At 38.0% G+C, this 17,978-nt stretch overlaps 2 protein-coding genes across 2 annotated transcripts; one reads left to right on the forward strand and one right to left on the reverse strand.

Annotated features, from left to right (window-relative positions):
• Window positions 1–1,927: 1,927 nt before the first annotated feature.
• Window positions 1,928–4,026, forward strand: LOC120190548. Its single transcript, XM_039193613.1, has 2 exons — window positions 1,928–2,191; window positions 3,634–4,026. Exons 1-2 carry the CDS (start codon window positions 1,928–1,930, stop codon window positions 3,808–3,810), a joined length of 441 nt encoding a protein of 146 aa, XP_039049544.1. The 3' UTR covers window positions 3,811–4,026.
• A 1,341-nt stretch (window positions 4,027–5,367) lies between these two features.
• Window positions 5,368–10,007, reverse strand: LOC120190050 (serine/arginine repetitive matrix protein 1-like). Its single transcript, XM_039193176.1, has 2 exons — window positions 9,896–10,007; window positions 5,368–6,639 (listed from the first exon to the last, which is right to left on the reverse strand). The coding sequence occupies exon 2, from the start codon at window positions 6,428–6,430 to the stop codon at window positions 5,540–5,542; it is 891 nt and encodes a 296-aa protein (XP_039049107.1). The 5' UTR covers window positions 6,431–6,639; window positions 9,896–10,007; the 3' UTR covers window positions 5,368–5,539.
• Window positions 10,008–17,978: the final 7,971 nt, after the last annotated feature.

Here is a 17,978-nt window from a genome sequence, read left to right on the forward strand (position 1 = left end):
AATAGTTTGATATCTTTTGTGGTTCGTTTATTGATACGACTACATATGTTCATATTTATCTTTTGTTCAAGTTTATTTGATTATATTATTTAACCTTTTCCTTGTATATGGTCTTTATGTGATCTTAAATAGTTAATTTTTTTATGTTAATGATTATAGAAAAATATTATTATTATATGTTTAATTTATGATTATATTTGTAAACATTTATTGTAATTTAGATATTTTTTATTTTTAACAAAATTAGCAGTTTTTATCCTGTCAAATAATGATTTGATAAAAAGTTTATATTTAGATTTTTGCTTTATTTATATTTATTAAATAAGGAATAAGATTTGTGTGTGTGCACACATTTTTGGTTTACACATTTGTGTTCACACATTTTTTTCGACCTGGCCATTTACGTATATTTTAGTCCCCTCCACATGTTTTATATGTGGATTCAAGTAAAGAAAAAAAATAGTTTTCATCAAGCAAATAGTCAGTCAAGAATTAAAAATAATTATAGTACAATAACTCATATGATACAATAATTATATACATTATTTTATTTATTTATGATAATCAATAATAAAAAATGAGATGAATATCCAGCTCAGTTGGTAGAGCACAAGGTTCTTAATCTTGAGGTCGTAGGATCGAGTCCCACGGAGTGCATTTCATAATTCGGAGGTCTTCTAAGAAAGCTGCTCTCAACCTGGTGTTGGAGGCAGCCTACTATCTTACCTCTCCCTTACCCCATTACATATACGAACAAGGAACAACCATTAAATAATGAAAAATTTGGGGTCAAAGACGGAAGAGGCTTTTACTATCCTTAAAAGAAGAGAAAGTGCACCAAAAACTCAGGCCAACAAAAAGCAAGTAAAAGATGTTAGCAAGAACCACCTGATCCCTTGACCAACAGATCCCGCCCTGGATGATTGATTACTTGGTCAATTTCTACACCAGGACACGCTATCATACGTGTAATGCAACAGTACACGCGTGAGATTCTGTTAACGAAGTTTTACCCATTTGACTGAACCAAAGTCGACGGCTATGATCCGCTAGACTGAAACAAGTGATCGAGACCGTTGAGACAAAGGACAATCATAGAGTTTTAATGTCCACATGCTGCTTACAATAGAGCCCGAAAAGGCCGACAGAAGAAGCCCGGTGATATGTCGGATTTTATCTCCATCTCTCTTTATGTGCAAGTCTTTTAAGTATTATCATCAAAATAATAACAACATGATTTGGCCCATGGAGATAAAATCAAAACAAAGAGCTTCCCTTTTAAGCATAAAACACGAAAGTTTGATAAAACATGTTAGACATGATTGTGATTCTAACTTCATAAAGTATTCTAACAATTGCGTTCACAGTATATGTTTAAAAAAAATTAAATAGATAATATCTTAAAAATAAATATTATAATTTCTTAATCATGTCCAACTCGAACAGAAGGCCAAAACTCTAGTTTTAGACGAGGATTCCGTAAGGACCGAAATAAGAAACTTAACAAGTAAATTTCAATTCTTAATTTTGCTTTATCCTTCCAAAGAAAAAAATAATCAATTTGCAAATACGCAAAATTTTGTTTGTTCTTCCACCAACAAATAAATAATAACAAAAAAGTTACAAGTTGTACATTTGTGCTGTAATAGTAGCAAAAGAAATAGAAAACCTTCAAGTTCCCAAGTTTATTTTTCACTCCCAGGCCACCTCCATGTAATGATAGCGCACATGCTTCCTTCTCTCTCTCCTAAAGCTCCAAATCTAACAAGTTTAATTAGTACTCCAAGAAGCTTAGGTTATGGTGTAATTGCTTTAAGTAATGCGATAACCTTCTCACTATAAAAAGCCCCTTTCTGTCTCTTTCACTGGGAGCTACGTGATGAGAGTTGAATAAGATCTACAACTTCTTTCTTTTTTTCTATAAAAAATGGAACAGGAAAAAAGCTACTCGTATAGTTGGCCACCGGTTGGAGCTCCATTGAATGTAGAAACAGAGGACCACTGGAGACATGTTGACAACTCTGTCAATGCGGTGTCTTTTGGCTTTGTTGCAACCGCCATTCTTATCTCCATGTTCTTAGTCATGGCCATCTTTGAACGGTTTCTTAAACCCAACTCTTCCCCTGGTGGCAGTAACCATGAAGAATCTCAGCTTAGTTTCAATGGCAAGCTCAGCCACCCATCACCAAAAGTGAGTTGACCCTTTTGCTTCCATATCTGGGGTTTCTTCTATATGATCCAAGCCTCTTCTCTTTTTTCTTTGAATTTGATTGTTTAGCATGATATTCCTGGGAGGGGGGTTAAAAGTGGTTGATTACTTTGCTTTTCATAAAGCAAACTAAATTTAACTTGATCCAAAAGGGAGGGTTTTACTGATGTACGATGTAGAGAAGCTTTTATGTCAGATCAGGTAATAGTTTGCTTTATGAGGGATGTACATTCTTGCAGATTGTAGTACTTGTACTACTGTTAATCAAGTTAGAGATAATGAACCATGGTATCTTCCCTTCGTTTCCGTTAGACACGAGAATTGGTCCACATTTTCTTTTCTTCCTGCTAGCTTCATCTAAGCTTTACGTATGATTTCTAGTTTCAAATTGTTTAGTCTTGCGGACCCACCTTTCTTCCTTGAACTATTCATCTCCTGAATTCTCACTTACGGTTAATGTGTTATCTATTGTTTATGGGTAAGTGCTCATATCTTGAACCATATCGTTGGCTAATTAATGAAAGTTGGTTTTATACGTTAAATTTGAGACCCCATCACTAAACCATCTCAGTTGCCTAACTTTTCTTCCTTTCCTGAAATAGCACATTTGCATATATTTTAGTTAGAAAGTTTGATCATTATTATAGCTGTCAGCTTTGCTGTCGTCGTATTTATGATCGTCTGGGTGCTGGTCCATCTACGCTGAGAAGGGTCTGCTGAAATTGAATGAATGGTTGGACCCAGACCCCAGAGTCTAGCTATTAGATGTATAGTTGTTTGTGTTTAAACCTACCATTCTTTACATGTTTGGTCCCATGGATCGATAACAAGTGGTCAACCTTGATAGATAAGCTTCAGTTGACTGTTTCTTATTAATGTACACTCTTTTATCTTCATCATGTTAAATGACCCTTTGATTCTGTGGAGTCCGAGATTATGTTTAATGCAGCGGTTATACTAATCTCTTTGCTGTGAAGTTTTTGTTTAGAATCAAATCTTTTCTAAATGGTTCAACCTAATTCTAGTCGACTATGGTGTATTACAATGTACATGGGGTCATGCTGGTGTAGTGATTGGCCTAAATCAACTTGAATGATCCACCTGGTTTTTTCTTAAGGACCCGAGTTCGCACCCAGCATCTTGAGACATGGTGTCCCACGTAGGGTTTTGAGTTGCACCTTTTGAGGGACATCGAAATTGTTGAGGGTTGGAAGTTAATAGTTAGTTGCACCTGCGGGCCAAACCTTTTAGGAGACTGCCTCCATGGTTTTATATCCACTTATCCATCATGATGGCAATTTTCATAAAAGCATTGGATGCTAGAAACAGCTCATTTTTTCAATGAGATGGGGATTATAATTGATGTGCAGCTATGCTGATCACCTTTATTTGATGTTTGTGTTGTTTTTGATCACATCGTGCAGATGACAGTATACACCAGTGGAGTTTCAGTTTTAATGCCCGGGGACGAGATTCCTACTTTCATCGCACACCCAGCCCCGATCCCCTGCCCCAATGAATGCCCTCCATTGCCTCAGCATCAACACTACACATCAGTCATTCCTAAATCAAACACCTCTGCTAACATTAATGCAACTTAGGGAAGAAAAATCAAATAGCATGTGCTACATCAAACAATGAGTGTGATTTATGATAACTGTCCAGAACCAGGTTTTCTATGAACAAGACTGTGAGTGCCTAGACCAGATTAGAGTTGTCGTTTTTCATTTTGGTCACAAGATCGTTATATTGTATATATAATTATAGGTAAGCTGACTGGTTTTGGCAACATTTAAATTGCCTTCCTGTCAATTTCCACTGTTTAAAGTTTGAATTACCCATCCATGGAACCTTTTACATGTAGAAAGTTTAGGTATATTATAGTGTTTTTGAACTTTCTGTTCCACAACACCATGTTACTCATAACTTTGGTGCTGGAAAACAAGATGCGATGAATGATGTTTCATTTAACAAGAATCTGGGCCTAAAAGACCGGGAAAATGAACTGAAGAAAACGCAATCTTCCAAGACCTAAAACTGATTGCAGCCGAAGATGACCCATACCAACCAGCAAAATTTAAGCCTAAGCAAAATAGTCCCTACTTTTTCATGTTACGAGATAATTTCTCTACTTTTTTGTATTGTCTCCAATATAGGATGTCCTCTACTTGAAAAACCAAATCTCCACTATCAATCTTTTGTAATGGAACAATAAAGCCAATTTGGTCGATTTTTTTTTTCAAACTTTTGAACTTTGGGTGCATTTTGTATTTGTTTGTTCTTATGAAAGAGACGAGTACAGAAAGGTAAAAGGAAACAGACAACATAACTGATCTATCTTCTTCAACCCCATTACGCCGCAGTGGAGAGAGACCAACATCATTTTCCATTAACGGATCGAAGTTAAACATAGGACCACTTCCTTCCGCTGTCTTTACTCACTCACCTGCAACGGCTAGATTCACATCCTCCAAAATTTTAATTTGCACCTTCGTAGTTCATTTTCATTTACTACATTCCCCGTTGTGTTTATACTGTGGAATTTAGAGATCGTTGAGTTATTAAAGCGGGTTAATTCTCTATGTACTTTCACTTTTGGTTGTACATTACTTTCCTCAATTTAATGTCTCTCATTATGTGTTACAAAAGGAACAATAAAAAGGTTGCATCTTAATACTGGCAATGGCAATATGGCAAGCCTCAAAATTGTTGGTTAATAGGTAGCTCCAGATCCCACTTTCAAAGGCGTAATTATGTGCCTCATTTATCTTATCAAATCATGATTAATGTCTAAAGATCAACTTTTACGCTTAAAAAGTGTCTAACCAAGAACACACCTTTAACCAAACCAACAACCACAGATTAAAAAAAGAAATAATGGTATATTCATTGTTTAAAGTTCTTACTTTTATTTTAATGTTAGGATTCAATCATGATTCAAGTCTGGAAATTTTGAATAAAGAAAGTGGGAAAAGGAACCAATAATTTTTGTACAAGATTTGAGTCATTGGTACAGTCTTTTGCAGAGATGCAAATCTTTTCCCATAACAGCAAAATTAAATTTAATTAAACGATAATCACAGTTCAATTAAGACATTCCATGTTCAACAAGCAAGCCCCAAATTTCCAAATGCAGCAGTGGCAAACAAGACAAGTAGTGGACAACGGCCTACCACTGCAACTCTGAGTTCTGGAATCCCACAAACTTATACAACAAAATCTTCACTTCCAGTTCACACTGAAATTTGACTTCAATGTTCAATCACTATTCACAAACTAAAACAACAAAAAAAGTAAATGATAGATCTTTTAACGTACATTTCTTCATCTCTAGAGAAAGATGAAACATTCAAGAGAAACAAGAGGATTTTCAAGTGATTCATTTGGAGTACTTGATGTGGCTCCATTATTATTGCTACTTGGCCATTTTCCATCCATGGTGGTTGTAGTAGTAGTGGTAGTACCTTGCTGCTGCTCCAATTTTTTGTCATTACCAGAGTCTCCCGAGTCAAGCCTGGCCCTACCAGGGGATTGATTAGTCCTTCCAGATGGGCTCCGACCCATTACAGATCTATTCATTGCTGGTGACCTTGACCTCCTCCCTGAACTCTCACCCGGATCCTTCCTTGGTGGTTCGGGTCTTGACCCACGTCTCACTGTAGGTTCCCTGCTCTGAACCAACCTCACTGATGATCCACCATTTATGACCCCATTTCTTCTCCCGGGTGATTGCTCAAGTTTCCGGGTCGGGGACCTACCTACGACCAGGTTCCTTGGCCCGGATCTTGCTGGAGATCTGAACACTCTTTGCGGCCTCACTTCTTCTTCTTCGTCTCTCCTGTCGGTTATAGTTGAAACGCTTTCACTTAAACTTACACTGCAAATCTCAGAAACATTTTCTGAAGCTGACTCTTCAACGGAATTGACAGGTGATTTCAGCTCATGCTTAATGTTAAAATTCAGGCTTTCCTTCCCTTGGATCTTGACAAAAGCAGGGTTTTCTATCAGGGTTTTTTCCTTCTCTTCTTCTTGTGGGATTAGGATGGGAGCTTTGGGCTTTGGAGTCTCTGACAAAACTTCCTTCACAGTTTCTTCTTCAGCGGAAGGCGGTGGAGCTCTGCTTTCAAGAATTGGTTTTTGGTTAAAAGAATCAAGACCCACCTCTAAATGTGCTTCTTTTTCACCACAAGAGCCTCTGTTAGTGCTTACACAGCAACCCATTTGAAGAAACGGAGGCTAGAGTTTGACTCAGAAACACGGTGACATTGTTGGGTTAAGCTAAAAAACAATGCTTTTTCCCTGAAGGTTAGGCATTTTCCGGCTTAAGAAATGAAGAAGACATGAAGAGACGGGGAGTATGGTAGTTAATGGGAACTGAATGCGAAGGTGTCGTAATAGAGACGAGAGAGTCAATGAAACGCATTTATTCCCTATGTCACGGGCTAGAAACTTGGGTCCGAGACATCGGTGTAAGCGTCCGACCAAGAGGTTCAATACTGAGAATCGGGCTTACCGTGACCACCAGACTTAGCCAATTCTTGGAGAATGCTTAACAAGTCCGTGAAGGATCTATTCCGAGGCGTCCGAGAGGAGCGACGAGGGCGATGGGGGCAGTGTTGTCGAGGCTCGTGGATTCGAACCGAGACATGTGAGCAGATATCTGTAAGAGAATTATACAGACTATTGGGCTTGCCCAGAACCATCAGATCTGGCCCATTCCTTGGAGGATTCTAGAAGGATAATGTTAGGTGGGATTTCCTTGATTTAAGGGATTGAGTTAGGTGGGAATCAATCCTAGCCCTTCATGTAAAACGATCTTAGCCATCGATTGAGAGGGAGCTCCCCTATAAATAGAGAGCTCTCCTCCTCATTTGTAATCACCCAATTCCATTCTTCTCTTTGTGAGAGAGTAATAAAGCTCTGAGGCATTTGCTCTATTCTTTCTGAGTTCTTTAGTTTCTTTGTTCTTGTTGCCTATCTCGGTGGCCAGGAGTAGCCACCTTCGTGTTAGCACTTCCACACGATAGTCCGACCTTGTCGGCATTCTAAAGCTTCCGCAATCCGAAGCCTTGAGGGCTTGGTTCCAACCTTTGTGAGTTTGCACACTCACTTAGCTTGGGTAAGGCTTACTTAGTCGCCGAGAAGACCGAGGAGCGTCTAAAGCGTCTAAGGCCGCACGACCCGTCAGACCTTGACTCTGATATTCCGACGGTGTGAGGCGTCGAAGTTCTGGGGGCGTGACAAGTGGTATCAGAGCGAGTCGTTGTGGGCAAGCAACGATCGTTTCAACCGTGTGTTGGTGGAAGGTGCGAGTCGGGTAAGTTTGTTTTACTTACTTTCAATCAATTTACTTTGATAATTGATATGGGGCACAAGAAAAGAGGAGTTTCCGCACGCAAAGGCAAGGAGTGCCATGGTGGGAAACGGGAAGAGAGTCCGTTGGGCTCGAGAGCATCGTCGGTGTCCAAGCATGAGGATGCCGTGATGAGTTCGCAAGGAATGCTTGAGGCAACGATAGCACACCAAGAGGAGCCGGTTCTCGAGGTAGAGAGGCTCAAGGGTGACGCCGAAGGCATGTCCGAGCGAGACACGTTCTCTCATGAAGACGAGGAGAGTCTTCACGAGGAACAAGAAGAACTGACGATCGACGAGAAGTGGGTTTATTGGATGGAAGTTATTGCTGACCATACCGAGAAGCTCATTAATCTAGAGCATATCTCAACTTCGTGGGAACAAAGGGTCGGTAGACTTGAACAAGCCGAGGATGAGGCCAAGCAGACCCAAGGTGTTGTGGAATCCCGCCTTGATCGATTAGAGTCCATGGAGGGCAGATTCAAGGTCGAGACGCAACGAGTTCTTGACGAGTTGGAGATGGTTCGAGGGAGAAATGCCCAAGAAGCCGAGGTAGCGGCTTTGAGAAGCGAGGCGGATGAGCCCAGGATCGAGTTGTCCAAAGAAGAAGACGAACCAAGGATCGAGGGGGCGTTGCGACTTGGCTCAATACGGTTCATTTCTACCAAAGCAAGTAGAGGCCAAGGGCAGACTGAGTTGACCATGTCCAAGGAGTCGAGACAAGGGCTTACCGAGGATGTTCAAGAGAGGAACAATCCTTCAAAGACTCGTAGACAAGAGTCGAAGGAGGCCAAGACGTTGAGGGACAAGGCAACCGTGGAGACACCACCCATTTCAAAGGTGGGAAGCGAGCTTCACCCTTCGTGTTAGAAGGGAGGATGCGAGGAAGGGCATCGGACTTTGCCGCGAGAAAGTTCCGATGCAGGATGGCGCAAAGAACTCCAATGACAAGGGTTCAATGCGGGGAGTGTCAGACTTCATTGAGCAAGAAGGGCTGACGCAAAAATTTGAGCAAATGCCAACTAAATCAGAGGGGAAGGTACATCTCAACACTATTCTTGTGTTTTTGTGAGCTTGATTTGCAATTTCAAGTGAGTGTAGGTCGGGCAAGACCTAACTCTTAACGCGGATGGAACAAAGTTTGGATGGGATCCAAGACTTTGCCGCAAGGGACAAGGAGGTCCAAGTCGAGGCAAATCAAGACTTGTAGGAAGGAGTTCCTACGGAAGAGATGCACTTGTGGGCGTGTTAGCCCGTTTCATCACTTGGCGGCAAGAGCCGATGCGAGCACAGCCATTATGGGAGGCTAAGTCCTTATGGGGGGACATGAGCAAGCGAAGGCGTCGAAAGGCAACCAAGTTGATGTGAAGTATGGCGCGAAAGATCGGGAAGTTACAAGCCAAGGCAAGCAGTTCGTATGGGAGAACCGCGACAAGCCAAGGCCCTGAAGAGTTTCCAAGATGGTGTTGCCCAGGATCGTCGAGTGCAGCGACGAGGGCGTCGCTAGGTTCGGTGGGGGAGAATGTCACGGGCTAGAAACTTGGGTCCGAGACATCGGTGTAAGCGTCCGACCAAGAGGTTCAATACTGAGAATCGGGCTTACCGTGACCACCAGACTTAGCCAATTCTTGGAGAATGCTTAACAAGTCCGTGAAGGATCTATTCCGAGGCGTCCGAGAGGAGCGACGAGGGCGATGGGGGCAGTGTTGTCGAGGCTCGTGGATTCGAACCGAGACATGTGAGCAGATATCTGTAAGAGAATTATACAGACTATTGGGCTTGCCCAGAACCATCAGATCTGGCCCATTCCTTGGAGGATTCTAGAAGGATAATGTTAGGTGGGATTTCCTTGATTTAAGGGATTGAGTTAGGTGGGAATCAATCCTAGCCCTTCATGTAAAACGATCTTAGCCATCGATTGAGAGGGAGCTCCCCTATAAATAGAGAGCTCTCCTCCTCATTTGTAATCACCCAATTCCATTCTTCTCTTTGTGAGAGAGTAATAAAGCTCTGAGGCATTTGCTCTATTCTTTCTGAGTTCTTTAGTTTCTTTGTTCTTGTTGCCTATCTCGGTGGCCAGGAGTAGCCACCTTCGTGTTAGCACTTCCACACGATAGTCCGACCTTGTCGGCATTCTAAAGCTTCCGCAATCCGAAGCCTTGAGGGCTTGGTTCCAACCTTTGTGAGTTTGCACACTCACTTAGCTTGGGTAAGGCTTACTTAGTCGCCGAGAAGACCGAGGAGCGTCTAAAGCGTCTAAGGCCGCACGACCCGTCAGACCTTGACTCTGATATTCCGACGGTGTGAGGCGTCGAAGTTCTGGGGGCGTGACACCTAACATCACCTCGTCAGTTCGACTTCGGTAAGCTAAATTGTTGCCATTTCTATTCATGCCCGTCAGATTTTTGTTATTTCTCGTTCAAGTCCCTTTTCTTCTTTTTTTGTTGCTTTTAACTAGAGGTGGATATATGGGCGCCTATGGATTACCCGTTTAACCAGTAATCTGTGATGATTTTGGACATAAAAAATTGAAGTTCATTTAAATTACAGGTTTTTAAGTCTGAACCGTTAAATTCGTGGGTTTAATGGGTATAACCGTTGGTAAACTGCGAAGCTCGCAATAACCTGCTTAATTTAAAATTTATAAAATTTTAGAGAAAATAAACTTAAAGAATTTTATAGAAAAAAAATAAATTACCTATAAATATGATGTTATTTATAACATTTGTAGTTCTTAAATTTATTAAATTTATTAGGGTATTTGTCTTTGGTATTTAAAGATTTATATAGTATTTTAGTCTTATAAAATTTACATCATTTTAAAAATTTAAAGATTTATATAGTATTTCATTTACAATGTATCAAATTATTCTTCATTTAAAAAAATAAAAATTAAAATATTTATATAGTATTTTAGTCTTATAAAACTTATATCATTATCACTTTGGTATTTAAATATTTTTTATTTAATTTTGACCTTTATTTTTTTGATGAAGTATGTTATACATTTCATTCTTTAATTATAAAAAGTTACTTGATATTCTAATAATATATCACATGACACGTAATTATTGAATTAAAAATAAGAAAGTAAAATAAAAAATTAAAAACATACTTTTCAACTTTTAAATGCTTTTACAAAAGAAAATTTGTTAGATTTGTATAATGTTTAACTTTATTAAATTTTTTTGTTTGAATTTATGCTTGCAAACATTCTTGTGCCTTCATATTATAGCATTGAATAATCGTGTTTTATAAAAGTATAATGTGGTTATTGTTTTATTTATTTTTCAATTTGGTGGTATAAGTAAATATTATTTTTTAATTTGAGTTTAAGTAATTATATCGTTATATATATATATATATATATATATCAATGATTAAAAAAATTATTTTATAATCATTTCCGGCTATTTAAAATAAAATTTAAATATTATTTATTTTTTGGCGGTGCTACCCTTTTTTTCAAGTTACTGGATCATTTTTAAAGGTGTAGCAAGTTAGAACATTATTTTTTATTGTATTTAAAGCATTTAAAATTATTTTTATTTAACGGGCCTCGGGTAAACCCGTTTAACCCTCGAGTTAAATAGACGGGCCGCGAGCCTTAAAATTCAAAACCGTTTATGATCGCAGAATTTTTAAACCGCACGGTCAAAACCCGCATACTAAACAGACGGGTAGCCCGTATACCCACCTCTACTTTTAACAGTCGTACTCGACTACTCAGTCTCGTGATTTGCGCAAATATATTTTATTTAGCGATCGGCGCATGTGGAGGGGATTTTTGTATGTTTACAACCGTCGATGCATGTGATTTTAGTGCGGCCTTTCGATGTATGCCGTCAAATCTAAATCAGAATGTGGGGTAGTATAAACAGGAAGATCTAACGGTGAAGAATGGTTTCATTGTTTGAGGTTGACCATCTGATCTACACTTCTCACGGATTTACATGAACATGATCTTATATAGTTTGCTATCCGTAGACTAATTATAAATAGTTGGGAGATTAGTTTTCAATTTGAAGAACAATAGAATATTACATTTTAAGACATTTTCCGCTTGGATCAATTTGTACTCGTAATAAATAATGTTTTGATGGAGGGTTTTAGCCTTTAAGGTATCTAGACTAATAAATTTGATGGATCCAGCAATTGCATACACTTCTATTCAATAGTTAGATTGTGTGATAATAATACTAATAGTAATATCACACAAGGTAACATGACAAACACATGCTTACAAAGGGAGCCCTCTCTTTATGAGCAGTGAGCACATGGTGAAAGTGCCCACGTATATGTCGACAGTCGATGCGAGAGCCGACAGGTAAGCAGGAATAGTTAGACAGTAGTCATGAATTCTGTGTTAGAATTAATACCGGAATACATGTTTTGATTCACCTTCTATTAAGTTTTTTTTTATAATATCATAAGATTAAATGAATTAAAACGAACAATATCCTTCTAAATTCATGTGAAGTTTTAACACAAGGTAACAAAGCAACCAATGGAATGATTTTGAGTGTCAAGTAAAAACGTAAATGCATTTATGCAGTAGTTGCAGGTAGCAGGGGTGGTAACTGGTAAGTAAAAACAATAAATACGACATCACATTATTGGGACATAACCTTTCTCCCATTCGACTGAAAGATTTTGAGCGTTGAATGAAGACAAGGGTTGTCAAGTGTCGACACGAAAAAGGGTTGTTATTTTGGTATTACAGTAGATACATTGTACTATTATGGATCTCTAGTGCAGTACATTCGTCATACCAATTGGAATGACATTTTTTTTCTAATCAGTCCAAAACACATTGAAAAAGAAAAAGGGAAAATCTTTACTAATTCGAGCATACATGTACTCAATTTGATCTGCAAGTCAAGCATCAGCTTTCGTCAGCTCGCCAACTCTCAACAATATCTCAACAAAGTTTTGCGATACTTATCTCATGGTAATAATAAATTTTTTAGAACTTTTTTTACTAAATGCAGCGGTACAATTTTTCCACCCAAGGGGAAATAAGTGAAGCTCTGGAAATAAGTGAAGCTCTGTAAAGATGACAGGGTAGTACTAGTGCTACAAGTGAGCATAAACCCCATATCTCAGTTGCAATACCCAAACAGCTTCAATGAGACAACTGCCTATTTCATATCGTATGACTGTACGAGCCCCGTAACCCAGAATTTCACATTTCTCCTGTTAAATAATCATACATATGAGGAAATCGCATTACCATTCTTTCATTCAGGGCCAGCACTGTTTGTAATATTTTGATAAAAAGGAAATGTACGTACGTTAAGCTTGCTCCCAAGATGAAGGCCAGGGAATAGGAAATATGATGATAAAAGACTACTTTTAATGTTCTGATTATTTTCCATTCATGCTTGGTCTTGGGCTTGAATATTATGGGTTTTTACTTACTAATTATTTGGGCTGCTCATAATATTTTCTCTATGTACTAATCTTAAGGTTGCTTAGGACACACTTTAGCGAAACCATTTTCCAAGACTGGGGATATTATCAATTGATCAATGTCATGTCATTCTGTTAATGATGCATTGCTTAGCTAATAGGAAAAAGGTTTTCATCTCGTGATATCCAAATGACCGATAAGGATCGGTGAATTGTTCAATGCATGAATGAAGATAAACATTGGTTAATGAATGAATTTTATTAACAATGGATTTCTTGGCTGATGGGCTCGTTGGGGCTTGCCAATCAAATGTACTATGGGCTATGGAGAAAACTTCGATAAATTCAACGATCGATTTCTTGGTTGCTTGCCACGTGTTAGAGACAAAACATCAAATTTTAGTTTAGGACAGTAAACGAGACAAATCCAGCTTGAGTGTATTTAAGGTCGACTCCACTAAAAAACTAACGAATTTGTTAAGCTCACTTCGAACTCAAAAGTAAAAATTGAAACTCGACTCGAAAGTTTGAAAATTCAAAATTTTCAAGCTTGATTCGAAAATTAAAAATTGAAGCTCGAGTCGAGCTAAAAAAACTTGAGCTCAAAACATTCTTAGACATAACTCGATTGAAGCTCAAACTCGAGCTCGGTTCAAACTATAACTTAGTTCAAACATAAATTTTAAGTACATGAAATCCTAATATTGTATTAAAAAATCAACATATAGTGGTTTTTCTTTCCTTTGTTATTTTAGCTTTTTCTTTTTAGTTTGTTTCTAAGCAGTTCGTTCGTTGGTGGTGGAGGCCTCAGTCTAGCGTTAGAGTTTGTTTCTGTCTTCGAAGGTGTCTCTTGACCATGTGTGTTGGTTCATTCCCTCGAGTCTTTTCTATTTGTAGAAGAGTTTCGGTGTTCGTCGTGTTTTATGTCCGTTCTTCATCTTATTGCTGGAAGTGAGAGTGTGGGCTGTTCCAAAGGTATTATCTCTCTTTTATCCCTCTGTTGTCCGGTGTTTGTTTTTGCCTTGTTGGGTGTTCTCTGGAGTTGCTTCTCGTTATGGTTCTTTGTCCGCTCCTGTGTTTTGGTGTTTTCGCATTGGGTGTTGCTTGATGGCTTTCCGACTAGTGGTGGAGAGGTGAATTTAGCTTTTTTCGATGATGTGTTGAGTCCTAGGTTGCAGGTGGTTTATGCTTCAGTTGCTGGGTGTGTTTTCCGGTCGTGGTAGTGAGGTGGTTGTCGATAAGTGTGGGAGTTGTTTCTTTTGGAAGTTCATCATTTTTGTGAAGATTCGTGATTTCATTACTGCATTTTATGTTGATGGCGGAGCGTAGCATGTAGTCGTCGATGGTATGACAACAACATCATTGTGGTTTGTGCAAATTTACTGGTCCCGAGGAATGAGGTATGGCATCCTGTAGCTTTTGGCGTTGGGCCAGAGGAATATTTTTCTATAGTGGTTTGTTGGCAGATTGTTTGGTAAGTGTGGTTCTTGGTGTTTTCATTTAGAGGGGCAGCATGTTAGGGGCATGGTTTTCAGAATCGGACCGGTTAGCGAACCGGCCATGCTACCGGTTCGCTGGTTCAACCGGTCGAACCGGTCTGACCAATCGGAAGAACCGGACGACGTCATAATTATTTAAAAAATTAAATAAAAATACCAAAAATATTTAATAAAAAATAATTTTTTATATCACAAGTCATATTCAAAGCAAATCATAACATATATAAGTTAAAAACCATAAAATCAAGTGAAACAAAATGATTCAAATTAACTACAACATAATATTTAAGGTAAAAACATATTAAATAATAAATATAATTATATAACTATAATTAAAAAATAAATTTGGGGCTAAAAAATCATAACAAAAATGATATTGTTTGGTTTAATTTAAAAAAAACAATCTCACATGGCTAAGAAACATAGAAGAGCATCCCAACTAACTTCTATAAATAATAGAAGTAATTTGGCATTCAAAATCATGGAGCCTTTTGGTGAGCATTGAGTGAACTATTCTTTCACTTCAATCAAGCTAGAATTTTAGGCTTCAATCGAGCTTCTAATTTTTTTTTTGAGTTCAAGCCCTTTCGATTTCAAGTTTCTATATTATATTTCAAGTTCGAGTTGAACTTGATAATTTTTAGCTCGTGAGTTTGAGACGAGTTGAACTTACTTTTAAAGTTTTCAAGTTCGAGTCGAGCTCAGCAATACTTGAGTTCGACTTGGCTCGTTTAACAAACAACGTCGTTTGGTTTAATTTTTTTTTAAAAAAAAATTGGCGGTTTTTTCCGGTTTTCAGTCGGTCTGGTTCAAACGGTTCAGCGGTTCCGGCCGGTTTACTAGTATCGGTTCAACCGGTGTAGATAATGGACTAGGCAGTGATTTCCGGTTGAACCGACCGGTCCGGTTTTCAAAACACTGGTTAGGGGAGTTAGTGGAGCTCGGCGTGGTTGGCGTTTGCAAGTGGTGGGCCTCGGCGTTATATATTGCATATGCCCATGTTGCCTTCTGCCTAAGGAGTGCTTTTGTTCCTATTGGTGACAACGAGTATGGGGCTAGTGGTTGGTGATGCACGTGGTGAGCTTCAAGCGTTTTTAGAGCAATGGGCGAGGTTTTTTATGTAATATCATGCATGGTGGATTGGCGCAATCCCGACAGTCCAACCTGTTTACGCGATTGGCTACAAGAGTTATGCATTTGTTTCGTGTTCTTTAAAAAGAAGAAGACCTTGAGTAGACGGTAGTTGAGGTATGCTGATAGTTGGGGTGTGGCTGTTCGTGGCTTTTCTATGAAGGAATTCGCTGCTGATCGGATGGAGATAGATAATTGAAGCGTGGGCAACGTTTTGCGTGGGCAGGGATCTGGGAGTTGCTTCTCGTTTTGGATGATAATGTGTTCATAGTGGGTGTCTTTTCTGCGTTAGTTAGAAGGTTCGTGTAAGGGTAGAGTTTTGATGTATTCGAGTGTTCGAGTTGTTTGTTGCCCCGTTTCTTTGTTGTTTGGTTGACGCTGATACGACTCGGTTCAAAGTTTTATATCATTTGATCGACACATGCTCAATGTCTTTTGTCGCGGAGGTTGTATCATGGTTTTGTTCGTTGTTTGGTTGTGTGTTGTTCCTCTTCGCATTTCGTTCAGGGGTAGTGTGTATCTATATTGTCGTGTTTGTTTCGGGCTGTTCTAATAGTGTAGTTCCCGGCTATGGTTCTTGTTGTTCCTGGGTTCTTAGTGAACCTTCTTCCAACCCAAGGTTTACTATTTTTTCTCTAATTAGGATTAGAGATGTTTTTTAATAAGATCATTGGGGTGGTGCATTTTGTTATTCCTAATACAAAGTAATTATTTTTCAAAAAAAATAAGCATATAAATGTTAATATTATTAATAATTTAATTTAAAAAAATAAAAATTTAATACATTATTTTTTCGAGTTGCTAGTAAGATTTTCGAGTGAAGTATTAAATAACTTATTTCGGTTCGTTAAAAACTTGAATCGAGTTCGTGCTTAAATCAAATCCATTTGATTTGAATAATAACTGAGCTTTAACCGAATTGAACTCGAATAGCTTATAAAACATCTCATCTCATTTACAGACATAAGTCAAAATCTGACCCCTGACTTTTTTTTTTTCTTTCATTTTTTCAAAGCTGTTAACATGTTTTAGGTGACTTGCAAACCTAATTCTTGACAAACTTTAACTAGAACCGCTCTTTACTTTCCCCATCTACATCAGACAAAAACCAGACATTACAAAGTAGACTTTGTTCAATGAATGTCTCTTTCACTCAATTATTGTTATTTTGGAAATTAATCTAATAAAAAAAGTCAACTGCCCATCCCTGTTCTTTATTTTCTGTTCTTTTTGTGATGAATAAACCTACCACTAGTTGACATTGTATCTAATATAATATTTTTTGTTATTATCATGAAAAATATATACTAATCATTCATTAGAAAATCCGTTCAACTAAAATATGGTGTTCGTAATTGTGGGGGGGGGGGGCAGACTAAGGCCAATTCTGGTATATTTAATCAACTAATCCCACTCTCAAACGCCACGACTCGGAGTTATAAAAAAAAATCCTAGTAAAAACTTATTGTTTTGTATTTTGTAACTAAAAGAAATCATCATTATTTTAAGTAACCCTAATTGATTGTAAAGATTTAAGAGATCAGAGTTCCTCTGTCTTATTATCATCTGCTTTTGTTCCCGGCAAAGATGAAAAATATATTCTCTTTTACATTAAAAATTATTTTGTTTTCTAAAAGATGAGATTTTTTTAAGTTAACTATATATCATAATCTTATTTCCTTTTCTTCTTCTTCTTTTAAACAGAAATGTTTCATATTTAATAGAGAATTGAAAATGGTGTTCTTTTTATTTCTTTAATTTGGACTCTCTTTCCCTACCGATCACATTTTTAGAGGTAAATTTTAAAGTGATTCTTTCCAATTTTATTTTAATTTCAAAATAAGGATGTAAGAAATTACATCATAGTTCGGCAAAATTTTCGAGATAATGTTCTCGAAAATTTTATTTAACGATATAACGTACTCCCAAGATTAATTGCTCAAATAGAGTGAATTGCACCGTGTTGGCCGTAGGTCGCCATGCCTTCCGGGCGACCTACGGCGTGGCAGCTTCCCAGCATAGGTCGCCTTTCTCATATATTTTTCAACCTCTTTCTTTGTTTGTAAAAGTCCAGATCGTCTTTCTCCTATAATTTCACTCACTCGTAATATATGTAAAGGCGAATGACGCATCGTTATAAGCATATGGTAAAACGCTAAAACACAAGATGGTTGGTTTATCCACTCAACATAGGAAAAATAAACATATAATTAATTAAGGAGTTGATAACCCCGCTTGAGCTGTCTGTTTCTCCCCGAGATTATCAGCCAAAAACAGAGACATTAGTAAACTGGATTGAAGTTATTTTGCCTCGTTGGCTAACAGTTTCGCTCTTCAACAGTTGTTTTGCTCCATTCAGTAATTTAAAGAGAGAA

The sequence above is a fragment of the Hibiscus syriacus genome, unplaced genomic scaffold, assembly GCF_006381635.1.
Source record: "Hibiscus syriacus cultivar Baekdansim isolate YM2019G1 unplaced genomic scaffold, ASM638163v2 tig00116962_pilon, whole genome shotgun sequence".
NCBI classification, from domain to species: domain Eukaryota; kingdom Viridiplantae; phylum Streptophyta; class Magnoliopsida; order Malvales; family Malvaceae; genus Hibiscus; species Hibiscus syriacus.

What these genes read in the sequence shown, in the direction of transcription:
- LOC120190548 (XM_039193613.1), top strand. Translation starts at nt 1,928, where the DNA reads ATGGAACAGGAAAAAAGCTACTCGTATAGTTGGCCACCGGTTGGAGCT. An exon ending in TCAGCCACCCATCACCAAAA is followed by an intron (nt 2,192 to 3,633) that starts GTGAGTTGACCC and finishes CACATCGTGCAG; the next exon opens with ATGACAGTATACACCAGTGG.
- LOC120190050 (XM_039193176.1), bottom strand. Translation starts at nt 6,430, where the DNA reads ATGGGTTGCTGTGTAAGCACTAACAGAGGCTCTTGTGGTGAAAAAGAA.